A 14,469-nucleotide genomic window follows, 5' to 3' on the forward strand; every position below is an offset into this window, starting at 1 on the left:
ATTGGTGGCGTCAATCCAATCCTTTTGATACCATTAGGCGGAGTGATCAAGTAGACACTATTTCTGGAAGAAGGGTGGAAAGATAGTCAATCAGACTGCTGCCGGGGTGTCATAGGAGATGTGCCCTAACTCTCTCTCTCCTCTCCCAGTCCCAGTATGACCAGCCCTGCTGTCTACTTCCTGGTTGTAACAACATGGATTGTGGGAGTCGTGGTTTTAATAAGCCTGTGTCTCCTCCTCTGGCCATGTGGGAGAGAGACAGTCAGGTGATAGAGCTGGTGAAGGGAGAGGAAGGCCTGGGATTCAGCATCCTAGACTACCAGGTAAGACTGTGGTGCGTCTCCATGGTCTAACGTAGCCTCCTACTCTCCTCTCTTTCAACTGGTTTGTGATCACTAGTAATGTAGACCAGGAGACGAGGAGAGGATGGTGGGCCAAAGAGTGGATCCTTTGGAAAGACAATAAAAAAAAAAAAGATGAACTGGGAAGCAAAACAATTGTAGTCTCTCCTTTCTATTGGACTTCCCTTTGGGAGGACATGACCTTTGAACTGCTGTTCACCTGTTCCTTATGTTGTCCCTCTCCAGGACCCAGAGGACGACTCTAAGACTGTTCTGGTGATCCGCTCCCTGGTCCCCGGTGGCGTGGCCGACTCAGACGGACGCCTGCTGCCCGGTGACCGGCTCATGTCCGTCAACGACGTGGACCTGGTCCGGTCGACGCTGGAGCGAGCCGTGCACGTCCTAAAAACCACCGGCTACGGGGTCGTGCGCATCGGCGTCGCCAAGCCGCTGCCGGTACGACAGTAACCCAAAACACTCTAACACTGTATACTGTATACCACCCTCCTCCTGTATACCACCCTCCTCCTGTATACCACCCTCCTCCTGTATACCACCCTCCTCCTGTATACCACCCTCCTCCTGTATACCACCCTCCTCCTGTATACCACCCTCCTCCTGTATACTACCTTCCTCCAGTATACCACCCTCCTCCTGTATACCACCCTCCTCCTGTATATTAGGCCCCCCCCCCCCCCCCACCCTCTTCCTGGATACTAGGTGGGGCCCACCCTCCTCCTGGATACTAGGGGGGCCCACCCTCCTCCTGGATACTAGGTGGGGCCCACCCTCCTCCTGTATACTAGGGGGGCCCACCCTCCTCCTGGATACTAGGTGGGGCCCACCCTCCTCCTGTATACTAGGGGGGGGAACCCTCTTCCTGTATACTAGGGGGGCCCACTCTCCTCCTGTATAAAATGATGAGAGTCGTTAATTTCTGACTACAGTGGGGTTTTTAAGTAAGATAAATAATGTATACATGTAGAGAATAACCAAATACAACGTTTTGCCATCAGTCACACAGTCAACCTTAGTAGTTGTATGACACTTTTGTCTAAGACAATACTAGTACTGATCTTCTACCACCTATCACATAACACAGTCAGTACATGTAGTTTATATCTACACCATAACACAGTCAGTACATGTAGTTTACCACCATAACACAGTCAGTACATGTAGTTTATATCTACACCATAACACAGTCAGTACATGTAGTTTATATCTACACCATAACACAGTCAGTACATGTAGTTTATATCTACACCATAACACAGTCAGTACATGTAGTTTACCACCATAACACAGTCAGTACATGTAGTTTACCACCATAACACAGTCAATACATGTAGTTTATATCTACCACCATAACACAGTCAGTACATGTAGTTTATATCTACCACCATAACACAGTCAGTACATGTAGTTTATATCTACACCATAACACAGTCAGTACATGTAGTTTATATCTACCACCATAACACAGTCAATACATGTAGTTTACCACCATAACACAGTCAATACATGTAGTTTACCACCATAACACAGTCAGTACATGTAGTTTACCACCATAACACAGTCAATACATGTAGTTTACCACCATAACACAGTCAGTACATGTAGTTTACCACCATAACACAGTCAGTACATGTAGTTTACCACCATAACACAGTCAGTACATGTAGTTTACCACCATAACACAGTCAGTACATGTAGTTTATATCTACCACCATAACACAGTCAGTACATGTAGTTTACCACCATAACACAGTCAGTGCATGTAGTTTATATCTACACCATAACACAGTCAGTACATGTAGTTTACCACCATAACACAGTCAGTACATGTAGTTTACCACCATAACACAGTCAATACATGTAGTTTATATCTACCACCATAACACAGTCAGTACATGTAGTTTATATCTACCACCATAACACAGTCAGTACATGTAGTTTATATCTACACCATAACACAGTCAGTACATGTAGTTTATATCTACCACCATAACACAGTCAATACATGTAGTTTACCACCATAACACAGTCAATACATGTAGTTTACCACCATAACACAGTCAGTACATGTAGTTTACCACCATAACACAGTCAGTACATGTAGTTTACCACCATAACACAGTCAGTACATGTAGTTTACCACCATAACACAGTCAGTACATGTAGTTTATATCTACCACCATAACACAGTCAGTACATGTAGTTTACCACCATAACACAGTCAGTACATGTAGTTTATATCTACCACCATAACACAGTCAGTACATGTAGTTTACCACCATAACACAGTCAATACATGTAGTTTACCACCATAACACAGTCAGTACATGTAGTTTACCACCATAACACAGTCAGTGCATGTAGTTTATATCTACCACCATAACACAGTCAGTACATGTAGTTTATATCTACCACCATAACACAGTCAGTACATGTAGTTTATATCTACCACCATAACACAGTCAGTACATGTAGTTTATATCTACCACCATAACACAGTCAGTACATGTAGTTTACCACCATAACACAGTCAATACATGTAGTTTACCACCATAACACAGTCAGTACATGTAGTTTATATCTACCACCATAACACAGTCAGTACATGTAGTTTATATCTACCACCATAACACAGTCAATACATGTAGTTTACCACCATAACACAGTCAGTACATGTAGTTTACCACCATAACACAGTCAGTGCATGTAGTTTATATCTACCACCATAACACAGTCAGTACATGTAGTTTACCACCATAACACAGTCAGTACATGTAGTTTACCACCATAACACAGTCAATACATGTAGTTTACCACCATAACACAGTCAGTACATGTAGTTTATATCTACCACCATAACACAGTCAGTACATGTAGTTTACCACCATAACACAGTCAGTACATGTAGTTTACCACCATAACACAGTCAGTACATGTAGTTTACCACCATAACACAGTCAGTACATGTAGTTTATATCTACCACCATAACACAGTCAATACATGTAGTTTATATCTACACCATAACACAGTCAGTACATGTAGTTTATATCTACCACCATAACACAGTCAGTACATGTAGTTTACCACCATAACACAGTCAGTACATGTAGTTTACCACCATAACACAGTCAGTACATGTAGTTTACCACCATAACACAGTCAGTACATGTAGTTTATATCTACCACCATAACACAGTCAGTACATGTAGTTTATATCTACCACCATAACACAGTCAGTACATGTAGTTTATATCTACCACCATAACACAGTCAGTACATGTAGTTTATATCTACCACCATAACACAGTCAATACATGTAGTTTATATCTACCACCATAACACAGTCAGTACATGTAGTTTATATCTACCACCATAACACAGTCAGTACATGTAGTTTATATCTACCACCATAACACAGTCAGTACATGTAGTTTACCACCATAACACAGTCAATACATGTAGTTTACCACCATAACACAGTCAGTACATGTAGTTTATATCTACCACCATAACACAGTCAGTACATGTAGTTTATATCTACCACCATAACACAGTCAATACATGTAGTTTACCACCATAACACAGTCAGTACATGTAGTTTACCACCATAACACAGTCAGTGCATGTAGTTTATATCTACCACCATAACACAGTCAGTACATGTAGTTTACCACCATAACACAGTCAGTACATGTAGTTTACCACCATAACACAGTCAATACATGTAGTTTACCACCATAACACAGTCAGTACATGTAGTTTATATCTACCACCATAACACAGTCAGTACATGTAGTTTATATCTACCACCATAACACAGTCAATACATGTAGTTTACCACCATAACACAGTCAGTACATGTAGTTTACCACCATAACACAGTCAGTGCATGTAGTTTATATCTACCACCATAACACAGTCAGTACATGTAGTTTACCACCATAACACAGTCAGTACATGTAGTTTACCACCATAACACAGTCAATACATGTAGTTTACCACCATAACACAGTCAGTACATGTAGTTTATATCTACCACCATAACACAGTCAGTACATGTAGTTTACCACCATAACACAGTCAGTACATGTAGTTTACCACCATAACACAGTCAGTACATGTAGTTTACCACCATAACACAGTCAGTACATGTAGTTTATATCTACCACCATAACACAGTCAGTACATGTAGTTTATATCTACACCATAACACAGTCAGTACATGTAGTTTATATCTACCACCATAACACAGTCAGTACATGTAGTTTACCACCATAACACAGTCAGTACATGTAGTTTACCACCATAACACAGTCAGTACATGTAGTTTACCACCATAACACAGTCAGTACATGTAGTTTATATCTACCACCATAACACAGTCAGTACATGTAGTTTATATCTACCACCATAACACAGTCAGTACATGTAGTTTATATCTACCACCATAACACAGTCAGTACATGTAGTTTACCACCATAACACAGTCAGTACATGTAGTTTATATCTACCACCATAACACAGTCAATACATGTAGTTTATATCTACCACCATAACACAGTCAATACATGTAGTTTATATCTACCACCATAACACAGTCAGTACATGTAGTTTACCACCATAACACAGTCAGTACATGTAGTTTATATCTACCACCATAACACAGTCAGTACATGTAGTTTACCACCATAACACAGTCAGTACATGTAGTTTATATCTACCACCATAACACAGTCAGTACATGTAGTTTATATCTACCACCATAACACAGTCAGTACATGTAGTTTACCACCATAACACAGTCAGTACATGTAGTTTATATCTACCACCATAACACAGTCAGTACATGTAGTTTATATCTACCACCATAACACAGTCAGTACATGTAGTTTACCACCATAACACAGTCAGTACATGTAGTTTATATCTACCACCATAACACAGTCAATACATGTAGTTTACCACCATAACACAGTCAGTACATGTAGTTTATATTTACCACCATAACACAGTCAATACATGTAGTTTATATCTACCACCATAACACAGTCAGTACATGTAGTTTATATCTACCACCATAACACAGTCAGTACATGTAGTTTACCACCATAACACAGTCAGTACATGTAGTTTATATCTACCACCATAACGCAGTCAATACATGTAGTTTACCACCATAACACAGTCAGTACATGTAGTTTACCACCATAACACAGTCAGTACATGTAGTTTATATCTACCACCATAACACAGTCAGTACATGTAGTTTATATCTACCACCATAACACAGTCAATACATGTAGTTTATATCTACCACCATAACACAGTCAGTACATGTAGTTTACCACCATAACACAGTCAATACATGTAGTTTATATCTACCAGCATAACACAGCCAGTACATGTAGTTTACCACCATAACACAGTCAGTACATGTAGTTTATATCTACCACCATAGCACAGTCAATACATGTAGTTTATATCTACCACCATAACACAGTCAGTACATGTAGTTTATATCTACCACCATAACACAGTCAGTACATGTAGTTTACCACCATAACACAGTCAGTACATGTAGTTTACCACCATAACACAGTCAGTACATGTAGTTTATATCTACCACCATAACACAGTCAATACATGTAGTTTACCACCATAACACAGTCAGTACATGTAGTTTACCACCATAACACAGTCAGTACATGTAGTTTATATCTACCACCATAACACAGTCAGTACATGTAGTTTATATCTACCACCATAACACAGTCAGTACATGTAGTTTATATCTACACCATAACACAGTCAGTACATGTAGTTTATATCTACCACCATAACACAGTCAGTACATGTAGTTTACCACCATAACACAGTCAATACATGTAGTTTACCACCATAACACAGTCAATACATGTAGTTTATATCTACACCATAACACAGTCAATGCATGTAGTTTATATCTACACCATAACACAGTCAGTACATGTAGTTTATATCTACCACCATAACACAGTCAATACATGTAGTTTATATCTACCACCATAACACAGTCAATACATGTAGTTTACCACCATAACACAGTCAATACATGTAGTTTATATCTACCACCATAACACAGTCAATACATGTAGTTTATATCTACCACCATAACACAGTCAGTACATGTAGTTTACCACCATAACACAGTCAATACATGTAGTTTATATCTACCAGCATAACACAGCCAGTACATGTAGTTTACCACCATAACACAGTCAGTACATGTAGTTTATATCTACCACCATAGCACAGTCAATACATGTAGTTTATATCTACCACCATAACACAGTCAGTACATGTAGTTTATATCTACCACCATAACACAGTCAGTACATGTAGTTTACCACCATAACACAGTCAGTACATGTAGTTTACCACCATAACACAGTCAGTACATGTAGTTTATATCTACCACCATAACACAGTCAATACATGTAGTTTACCACCATAACACAGTCAGTACATGTAGTTTACCACCATAACACAGTCAGTACATTTAGTTTATATCTACCACCATAACACAGTCAGTACATGTAGTTTATATCTACCACCATAACACAGTCAGTACATGTAGTTTATATCTACACCATAACACAGTCAGTACATGTAGTTTATATCTACCACCATAACACAGTCAGTACATGTAGTTTACCACCATAACACAGTCAATACATGTAGTTTACCACCATAACACAGTCAATACATGTAGTTTATATCTACACCATAACACAGTCAATACATGTAGTTTATATCTACACCATAACACAGTCAGTACATGTAGTTTATATCTACCACCATAACACAGTCAATACATGTAGTTTATATCTACCACCATAACACAGTCAATACATGTAGTTTACCACCATAACACAGTCAATACATGTAGTTTATATCTACCACCATACCACAGTCAGTACATGTAGTTTATATCTATCACCATAACACAGTCAGTACATGTAGTTTACCACCATAACACAGTCAGTACATGTAGTTTATATCTACCACCATAACACAGTCAGTACATGTAGTTTATATCTACCACCATAACACAGTCAGTACATGTAGTTTACCACCATAACACAGTCAGTACATGTAGTTTATATCTACCACCATAACACAGTCAGTACATGTAGTTTACCACCATAACACAGTCAGTACATGTAGTTTATATCTACCACCATAACACAGTCAGTACATGTAGTTTACCACCATAACACAGTCAATACATGTAGTTTATATTTACCACCATAACACAGTCAGTACATGTAGTTTACCACCATAACACAGTCAGTACATGTAGTTTATATCTACCACCATAACACAGTCAGTACATGTAGTTTATATCTACCACCATAACACAGTCAGTACATGTAGTTTACCACCATAACACAGTCAGTACATGTAGTTTATATCTACCACCATAACACAGTCAGTACATGTAGTTTACCACCATAACACAGTCAGTACATGTAGTTTATATCTACCACCATAACACAGTCAGTACATGTAGTTTACCACCATAACACAGTCAGTACATGTAGTTTATATCTACCACCATAACACAGTCAGTACATGTAGTTTATATCTACCACCATAACACAGTCAATACATGTAGTTTATATCTACCACCATAACACAGTCAGTACATGTAGTTTACCACCATAACACAGTCAATACATGTAGTTTATATCTACCACCATAACACAGTCAATACATGTAGTTTACCACCATAACACAGTCAATACATGTAGTTTACCACCATAACACAGTCAGTACATGTAGTTTATATCTACCACCATAACACAGTCAGTACATGTAGTTTATATCTACCACCATAACACAGTCAATACATGTAGTTTATATCTACCACCATAACACAGTCAGTACATGTAGTTTATATCTACCACCATAACACAGTCAGTACATGTAGTTTATATCTACCACCATAACACAGTCAGTACATGTAGTTTATATCTACCACCATAACACAGTCAATACATGTAGTTTACCACCATAACACAGTCAATACATGTAGTTTACCACCATAACACAGTCAGTACATGTAGTTTATATCTACCACCATAACACAGTCAATACATGTAGTTTACCACCATAACACAGTCAATACATGTAGTTTACCACCATAACACAGTCAGTACATGTAGTTTACCACCATAACACAGTCAATACATGTAGTTTATATCTACCACCATAACACAGTCAATACATGTAGTTTACCACCATAACACAGTCAGTACATGTAGTTTATATCTACCACCATAACACAGTCAGTACATGTAGTTTACCACCATAACACAGTCAGTACATGTAGTTTACCACCATAACACAGTCAGTACATGTAGTTTATATCTACCACCATAACACAGTCAATACATGTAGTTTACCACCATAACACAGTCAATACATGTAGTTTATATCTACCACCATAACACAGTCAGTACATGTAGTTTATATCTACCACCATAACACAGTCAGTACATGTAGTTTATATCTACACCATAACACAGTCAGTACATGTAGTTTATATCTACCACCATAACACAGTCAGTACATGTAGTTTACCACCATAACACAGTCAATACATGTAGTTTACCACCATAACACAGTCAATACATGTAGTTTATATCTACACCATAACACAGTCAATACATGTAGTTTATATCTACACCATAACACAGTCAGTACATGTAGTTTATATCTACCACCATAACACAGTCAATACATGTAGTTTATATCTACCACCATAACACAGTCAATACACGTAGTTTACCACCATAACACAGTCAATACATGTAGTTTATATCTACCACCATACCACAGTCAGTACATGTAGTTTATATCTATCACCATAACACAGTCAGTACATGTAGTTTACCACCATAACACAGTCAGTACATGTAGTTTATATCTACCACCATAACACAGTCAGTACATGTAGTTTATATCTACCACCATAACACAGTCAATACATGTAGGTTTTATCTACCACCATAACACAGTCAGTACATGTAGTTTACCACCATAACACAGTCAGTACATGTAGTTTATATCTACCACCATAACACAGTCAGTACATGTAGTTTACCACCATAACACAGTCAGTACATGTAGTTTATATCTACCACCATAACACAGTCAGTACATGTAGTTTATATCTACCACCATGACACAGTCAGTACATGTAGTTTATATCTACCACCATAACACAGTCAGTACATGTAGTTTATATCTACCACCATAACACAGTCAGTACATGTAGTTTACCACCATAACACAGTCAGTACATGTAGTTTATATCTACCACCATAACACAGTCAGTACATGTAGTTTACCACCATAACACAGTCAGTACATGTAGTTTATATCTACCACCATAACACAGTCAGTACATGTAGTTTACCACCATAACACAGTCAATACATGTAGTTTATATTTACCACCATAACACAGTCAATACATGTAGTTTATATCTACCACCATAACACAGTCAGTACATGTAGTTTATATCTACCACCATAACACAGTCAGTACATGTAGTTTACCACCATAACACAGTCAGTACATGTAGTTTACCACCATAACACAGTCAGTACATGTAGTTTATATCTACCACCATAACACAGTCAATACATGTAGTTTACCACCATAACACAGTCAGTACATGTAGTTTACCACCATAACACAGTCAGTACATTTAGTTTATATCTACCACCATAACACAGTCAGTACATGTAGTTTATATCTACCACCATAACACAGTCAGTACATGTAGTTTATATCTACACCATAACACAGTCAGTACATGTAGTTTATATCTACCACCATAACACAGTCAGTACATGTAGTTTACCACCATAACACAGTCAATACATGTAGTTTACCACCATAACACAGTCAATACATGTAGTTTATATCTACACCATAACACAGTCAATACATGTAGTTTATATCTACACCATAACACAGTCAGTACATGTAGTTTATATCTACCACCATAACACAGTCAATACATGTAGTTTATATCTACCACCATAACACAGTCAATACATGTAGTTTACCACCATAACACAGTCAATACATGTAGTTTATATCTACCACCATACCACAGTCAGTACATGTAGTTTATATCTATCACCATAACACAGTCAGTACATGTAGTTTACCACCATAACACAGTCAGTACATGTAGTTTATATCTACCACCATAACACAGTCAGTACATGTAGTTTATATCTACCACCATAACACAGTCAGTACATGTAGTTTACCACCATAACACAGTCAGTACATGTAGTTTATATCTACCACCATAACACAGTCAGTACATGTAGTTTACCACCATAACACAGTCAGTACATGTAGTTTATATCTACCACCATAACACAGTCAGTACATGTAGTTTACCACCATAACACAGTCAATACATGTAGTTTATATTTACCACCATAACACAGTCAGTACATGTAGTTTACCACCATAACACAGTCAGTACATGTAGTTTATATCTACCACCATAACACAGTCAGTACATGTAGTTTATATCTACCACCATAACACAGTCAGTACATGTAGTTTACCACCATAACACAGTCAGTACATGTAGTTTATATCTACCACCATAACACAGTCAGTACATGTAGTTTACCACCATAACACAGTCAGTACATGTAGTTTATATCTACCACCATAACACAGTCAGTACATGTAGTTTACCACCATAACACAGTCAGTACATGTAGTTTATATCTACCACCATAACACAGTCAGTACATGTAGTTTATATCTACCACCATAACACAGTCAATACATGTAGTTTATATCTACCACCATAACACAGTCAGTACATGTAGTTTACCACCATAACACAGTCAATACATGTAGTTTATATCTACCACCATAACACAGTCAATACATGTAGTTTACCACCATAACACAGTCAATACATGTAGTTTACCACCATAACACAGTCAGTACATGTAGTTTATATCTACCACCATAACACAGTCAGTACATGTAGTTTATATCTACCACCATAACACAGTCAATACATGTAGTTTATATCTACCACCATAACACAGTCAGTACATGTAGTTTATATCTACCACCATAACACAGTCAGTACATGTAGTTTATATCTACCACCATAACACAGTCAGTACATGTAGTTTATATCTACCACCATAACACAGTCAATACATGTAGTTTACCACCATAACACAGTCAATACATGTAGTTTACCACCATAACACAGTCAGTACATGTAGTTTATATCTACCACCATAACACAGTCAATACATGTAGTTTACCACCATAACACAGTCAATACATGTAGTTTACCACCATAACACAGTCAGTACATGTAGTTTACCACCATAACACAGTCAATACATGTAGTTTATATCTACCACCATAACACAGTCAATACATGTAGTTTACCACCATAACACAGTCAGTACATGTAGTTTATATCTACCACCATAACACAGTCAGTACATGTAGTTTACCACCATAACACAGTCAGTACATGTAGTTTACCACCATAACACAGTCAGTACATGTAGTTTATATCTACCACCATAACACAGTCAATACATGTAGTTTACCACCATAACACAGTCAATACATGTAGTTTATATCTACCACCATAACACAGTCAGTACATGTAGTTTATATCTACCACCATAACACAGTCAGTACATGTAGTTTATATCTACACCATAACACAGTCAGTACATGTAGTTTATATCTACCACCATAACACAGTCAGTACATGTAGTTTACCACCATAACACAGTCAATACATGTAGTTTACCACCATAACACAGTCAATACATGTAGTTTATATCTACACCATAACACAGTCAATACATGTAGTTTATATCTACACCATAACACAGTCAGTACATGTAGTTTATATCTACCACCATAACACAGTCAATACATGTAGTTTATATCTACCACCATAACACAGTCAATACACGTAGTTTACCACCATAACACAGTCAATACATGTAGTTTATATCTACCACCATACCACAGTCAGTACATGTAGTTTATATCTATCACCATAACACAGTCAGTACATGTAGTTTACCACCATAACACAGTCAGTACATGTAGTTTATATCTACCACCATAACACAGTCAGTACATGTAGTTTATATCTACCACCATAACACAGTCAATACATGTAGGTTTTATCTACCACCATAACACAGTCAGTACATGTAGTTTACCACCATAACACAGTCAGTACATGTAGTTTATATCTACCACCATAACACAGTCAGTACATGTAGTTTACCACCATAACACAGTCAGTACATGTAGTTTATATCTACCACCATAACACAGTCAGTACATGTAGTTTATATCTACCACCATGACACAGTCAGTACATGTAGTTTATATCTACCACCATAACACAGTCAGTACATGTAGTTTATATCTACCACCATAACACAGTCAGTACATGTAGTTTACCACCATAACACAGTCAGTACATGTAGTTTATATCTACCACCATAACACAGTCAGTACATGTAGTTTACCACCATAACACAGTCAGTACATGTAGTTTATATCTACCACCATAACACAGTCAGTACATGTAGTTTACCACCATAACACAGTCAATACATGTAGTTTATATTTACCACCATAACACAGTCAGTACATGTAGTTTACCACCATAACACAGTCAGTACATGTAGTTTATATCTACCACCATAACACAGTCAGTACATGTAGTTTATATCTACCACCATAACACAGTCAGTACATGTAGTTTACCACCATAACACAGTCAGTACATGTAGTTTATATCTACCACCATAACACAGTCAGTACATGTAGTTTACCACCATAACACAGTCAGTACATGTAGTTTATATCTACCACCATAACACAGTCAGTACATGTAGTTTACCACCATAACACAGTCAGTACATGTAGTTTATATCTACCACCATAACACAGTCAGTACATGTAGTTTATATCTACCACCATAACACAGTCAATACATGTAGTTTATATCTACCACCATAACACAGTCAGTACATGTAGTTTACCACCATAACACAGTCAATACATGTAGTTTATATCTACCACCATAACACAGTCAATACATGTAGTTTACCACCATAACACAGTCAATACATGTAGTTTACCACCATAACACAGTCAGTACATGTAGTTTATATCTACCACCATAACACAGTCAGTACATGTAGTTTATATCTACCACCATAACACAGTCAATACATGTAGTTTATATCTACCACCATAACACAGTCAGTACATGTAGTTTATATCTACCACCATAACACAGTCAGTACATGTAGTTTATATCTACCACCATAACACAGTCAGTACATGTAGTTTATATCTACCACCATAACACAGTCAATACATGTAGTTTACCACCATAACACAGTCAATACATGTAGTTTACCACCATAACACAGTCAGTACATGTAGTTTATATCTACCACCATAACACAGTCAATACATGTAGTTTACCACCATAACACAGTCAATACATGTAGTTTACCACCATAACACAGTCAGTACATGTAGTTTACCACCATAACACAGTCAATACATGTAGTTTATATCTACCACCATAACACAGTCAATACATGTAGTTTACCACCATAACACAGTCAGTACATGTAGTTTATATCTACCACCATAACACAGTCAGTACATGTAGTTTACCACCATAACACAGTCAGTACATGTAGTTTACCACCATAACACAGTCAGTACATGTAGTTTATATCTACCACCATAACACAGTCAATACATGTAGTTTACCACCATAACACAGTCAATACATGTAGTTTATATCTACCACCATAACACAGTCAGTACATGTAGTTTATATCTACCACCATAACACAGTCAGTACATGTAGTTTATATCTACACCATAACACAGTCAGTACATGTAGTTTATATCTACCACCATAACACAGTCAGTACATGTAGTTTACCACCATAACACAGTCAATACATGTAGTTTACCACCATAACACAGTCAATA

The 14,469-nt window shown here is 37.3% G+C and overlaps 1 protein-coding gene across 1 annotated transcript in view; it reads left to right on the forward strand.

The window, feature by feature from the left end:
- Positions 1-14,469, forward strand: part of LOC110517093 (multiple PDZ domain protein-like) — a 159,415-nt gene that overhangs the window by 72,685 nt on the left and 72,261 nt on the right. Inside the window, exons 15-16 of the mRNA XM_036972458.1 lie at positions 150-323; positions 588-797. Coding sequence (XP_036828353.1) covers positions 150-323; positions 588-797 — 384 coding nt within the window. The remainder of the gene's footprint in view (positions 1-149; positions 324-587; positions 798-14,469) is intronic.

The sequence above is a fragment of the Oncorhynchus mykiss genome, unplaced genomic scaffold, assembly GCF_013265735.2.
Source record: "Oncorhynchus mykiss isolate Arlee unplaced genomic scaffold, USDA_OmykA_1.1 un_scaffold_161, whole genome shotgun sequence".
Taxonomy (NCBI): domain Eukaryota; kingdom Metazoa; phylum Chordata; class Actinopteri; order Salmoniformes; family Salmonidae; genus Oncorhynchus; species Oncorhynchus mykiss.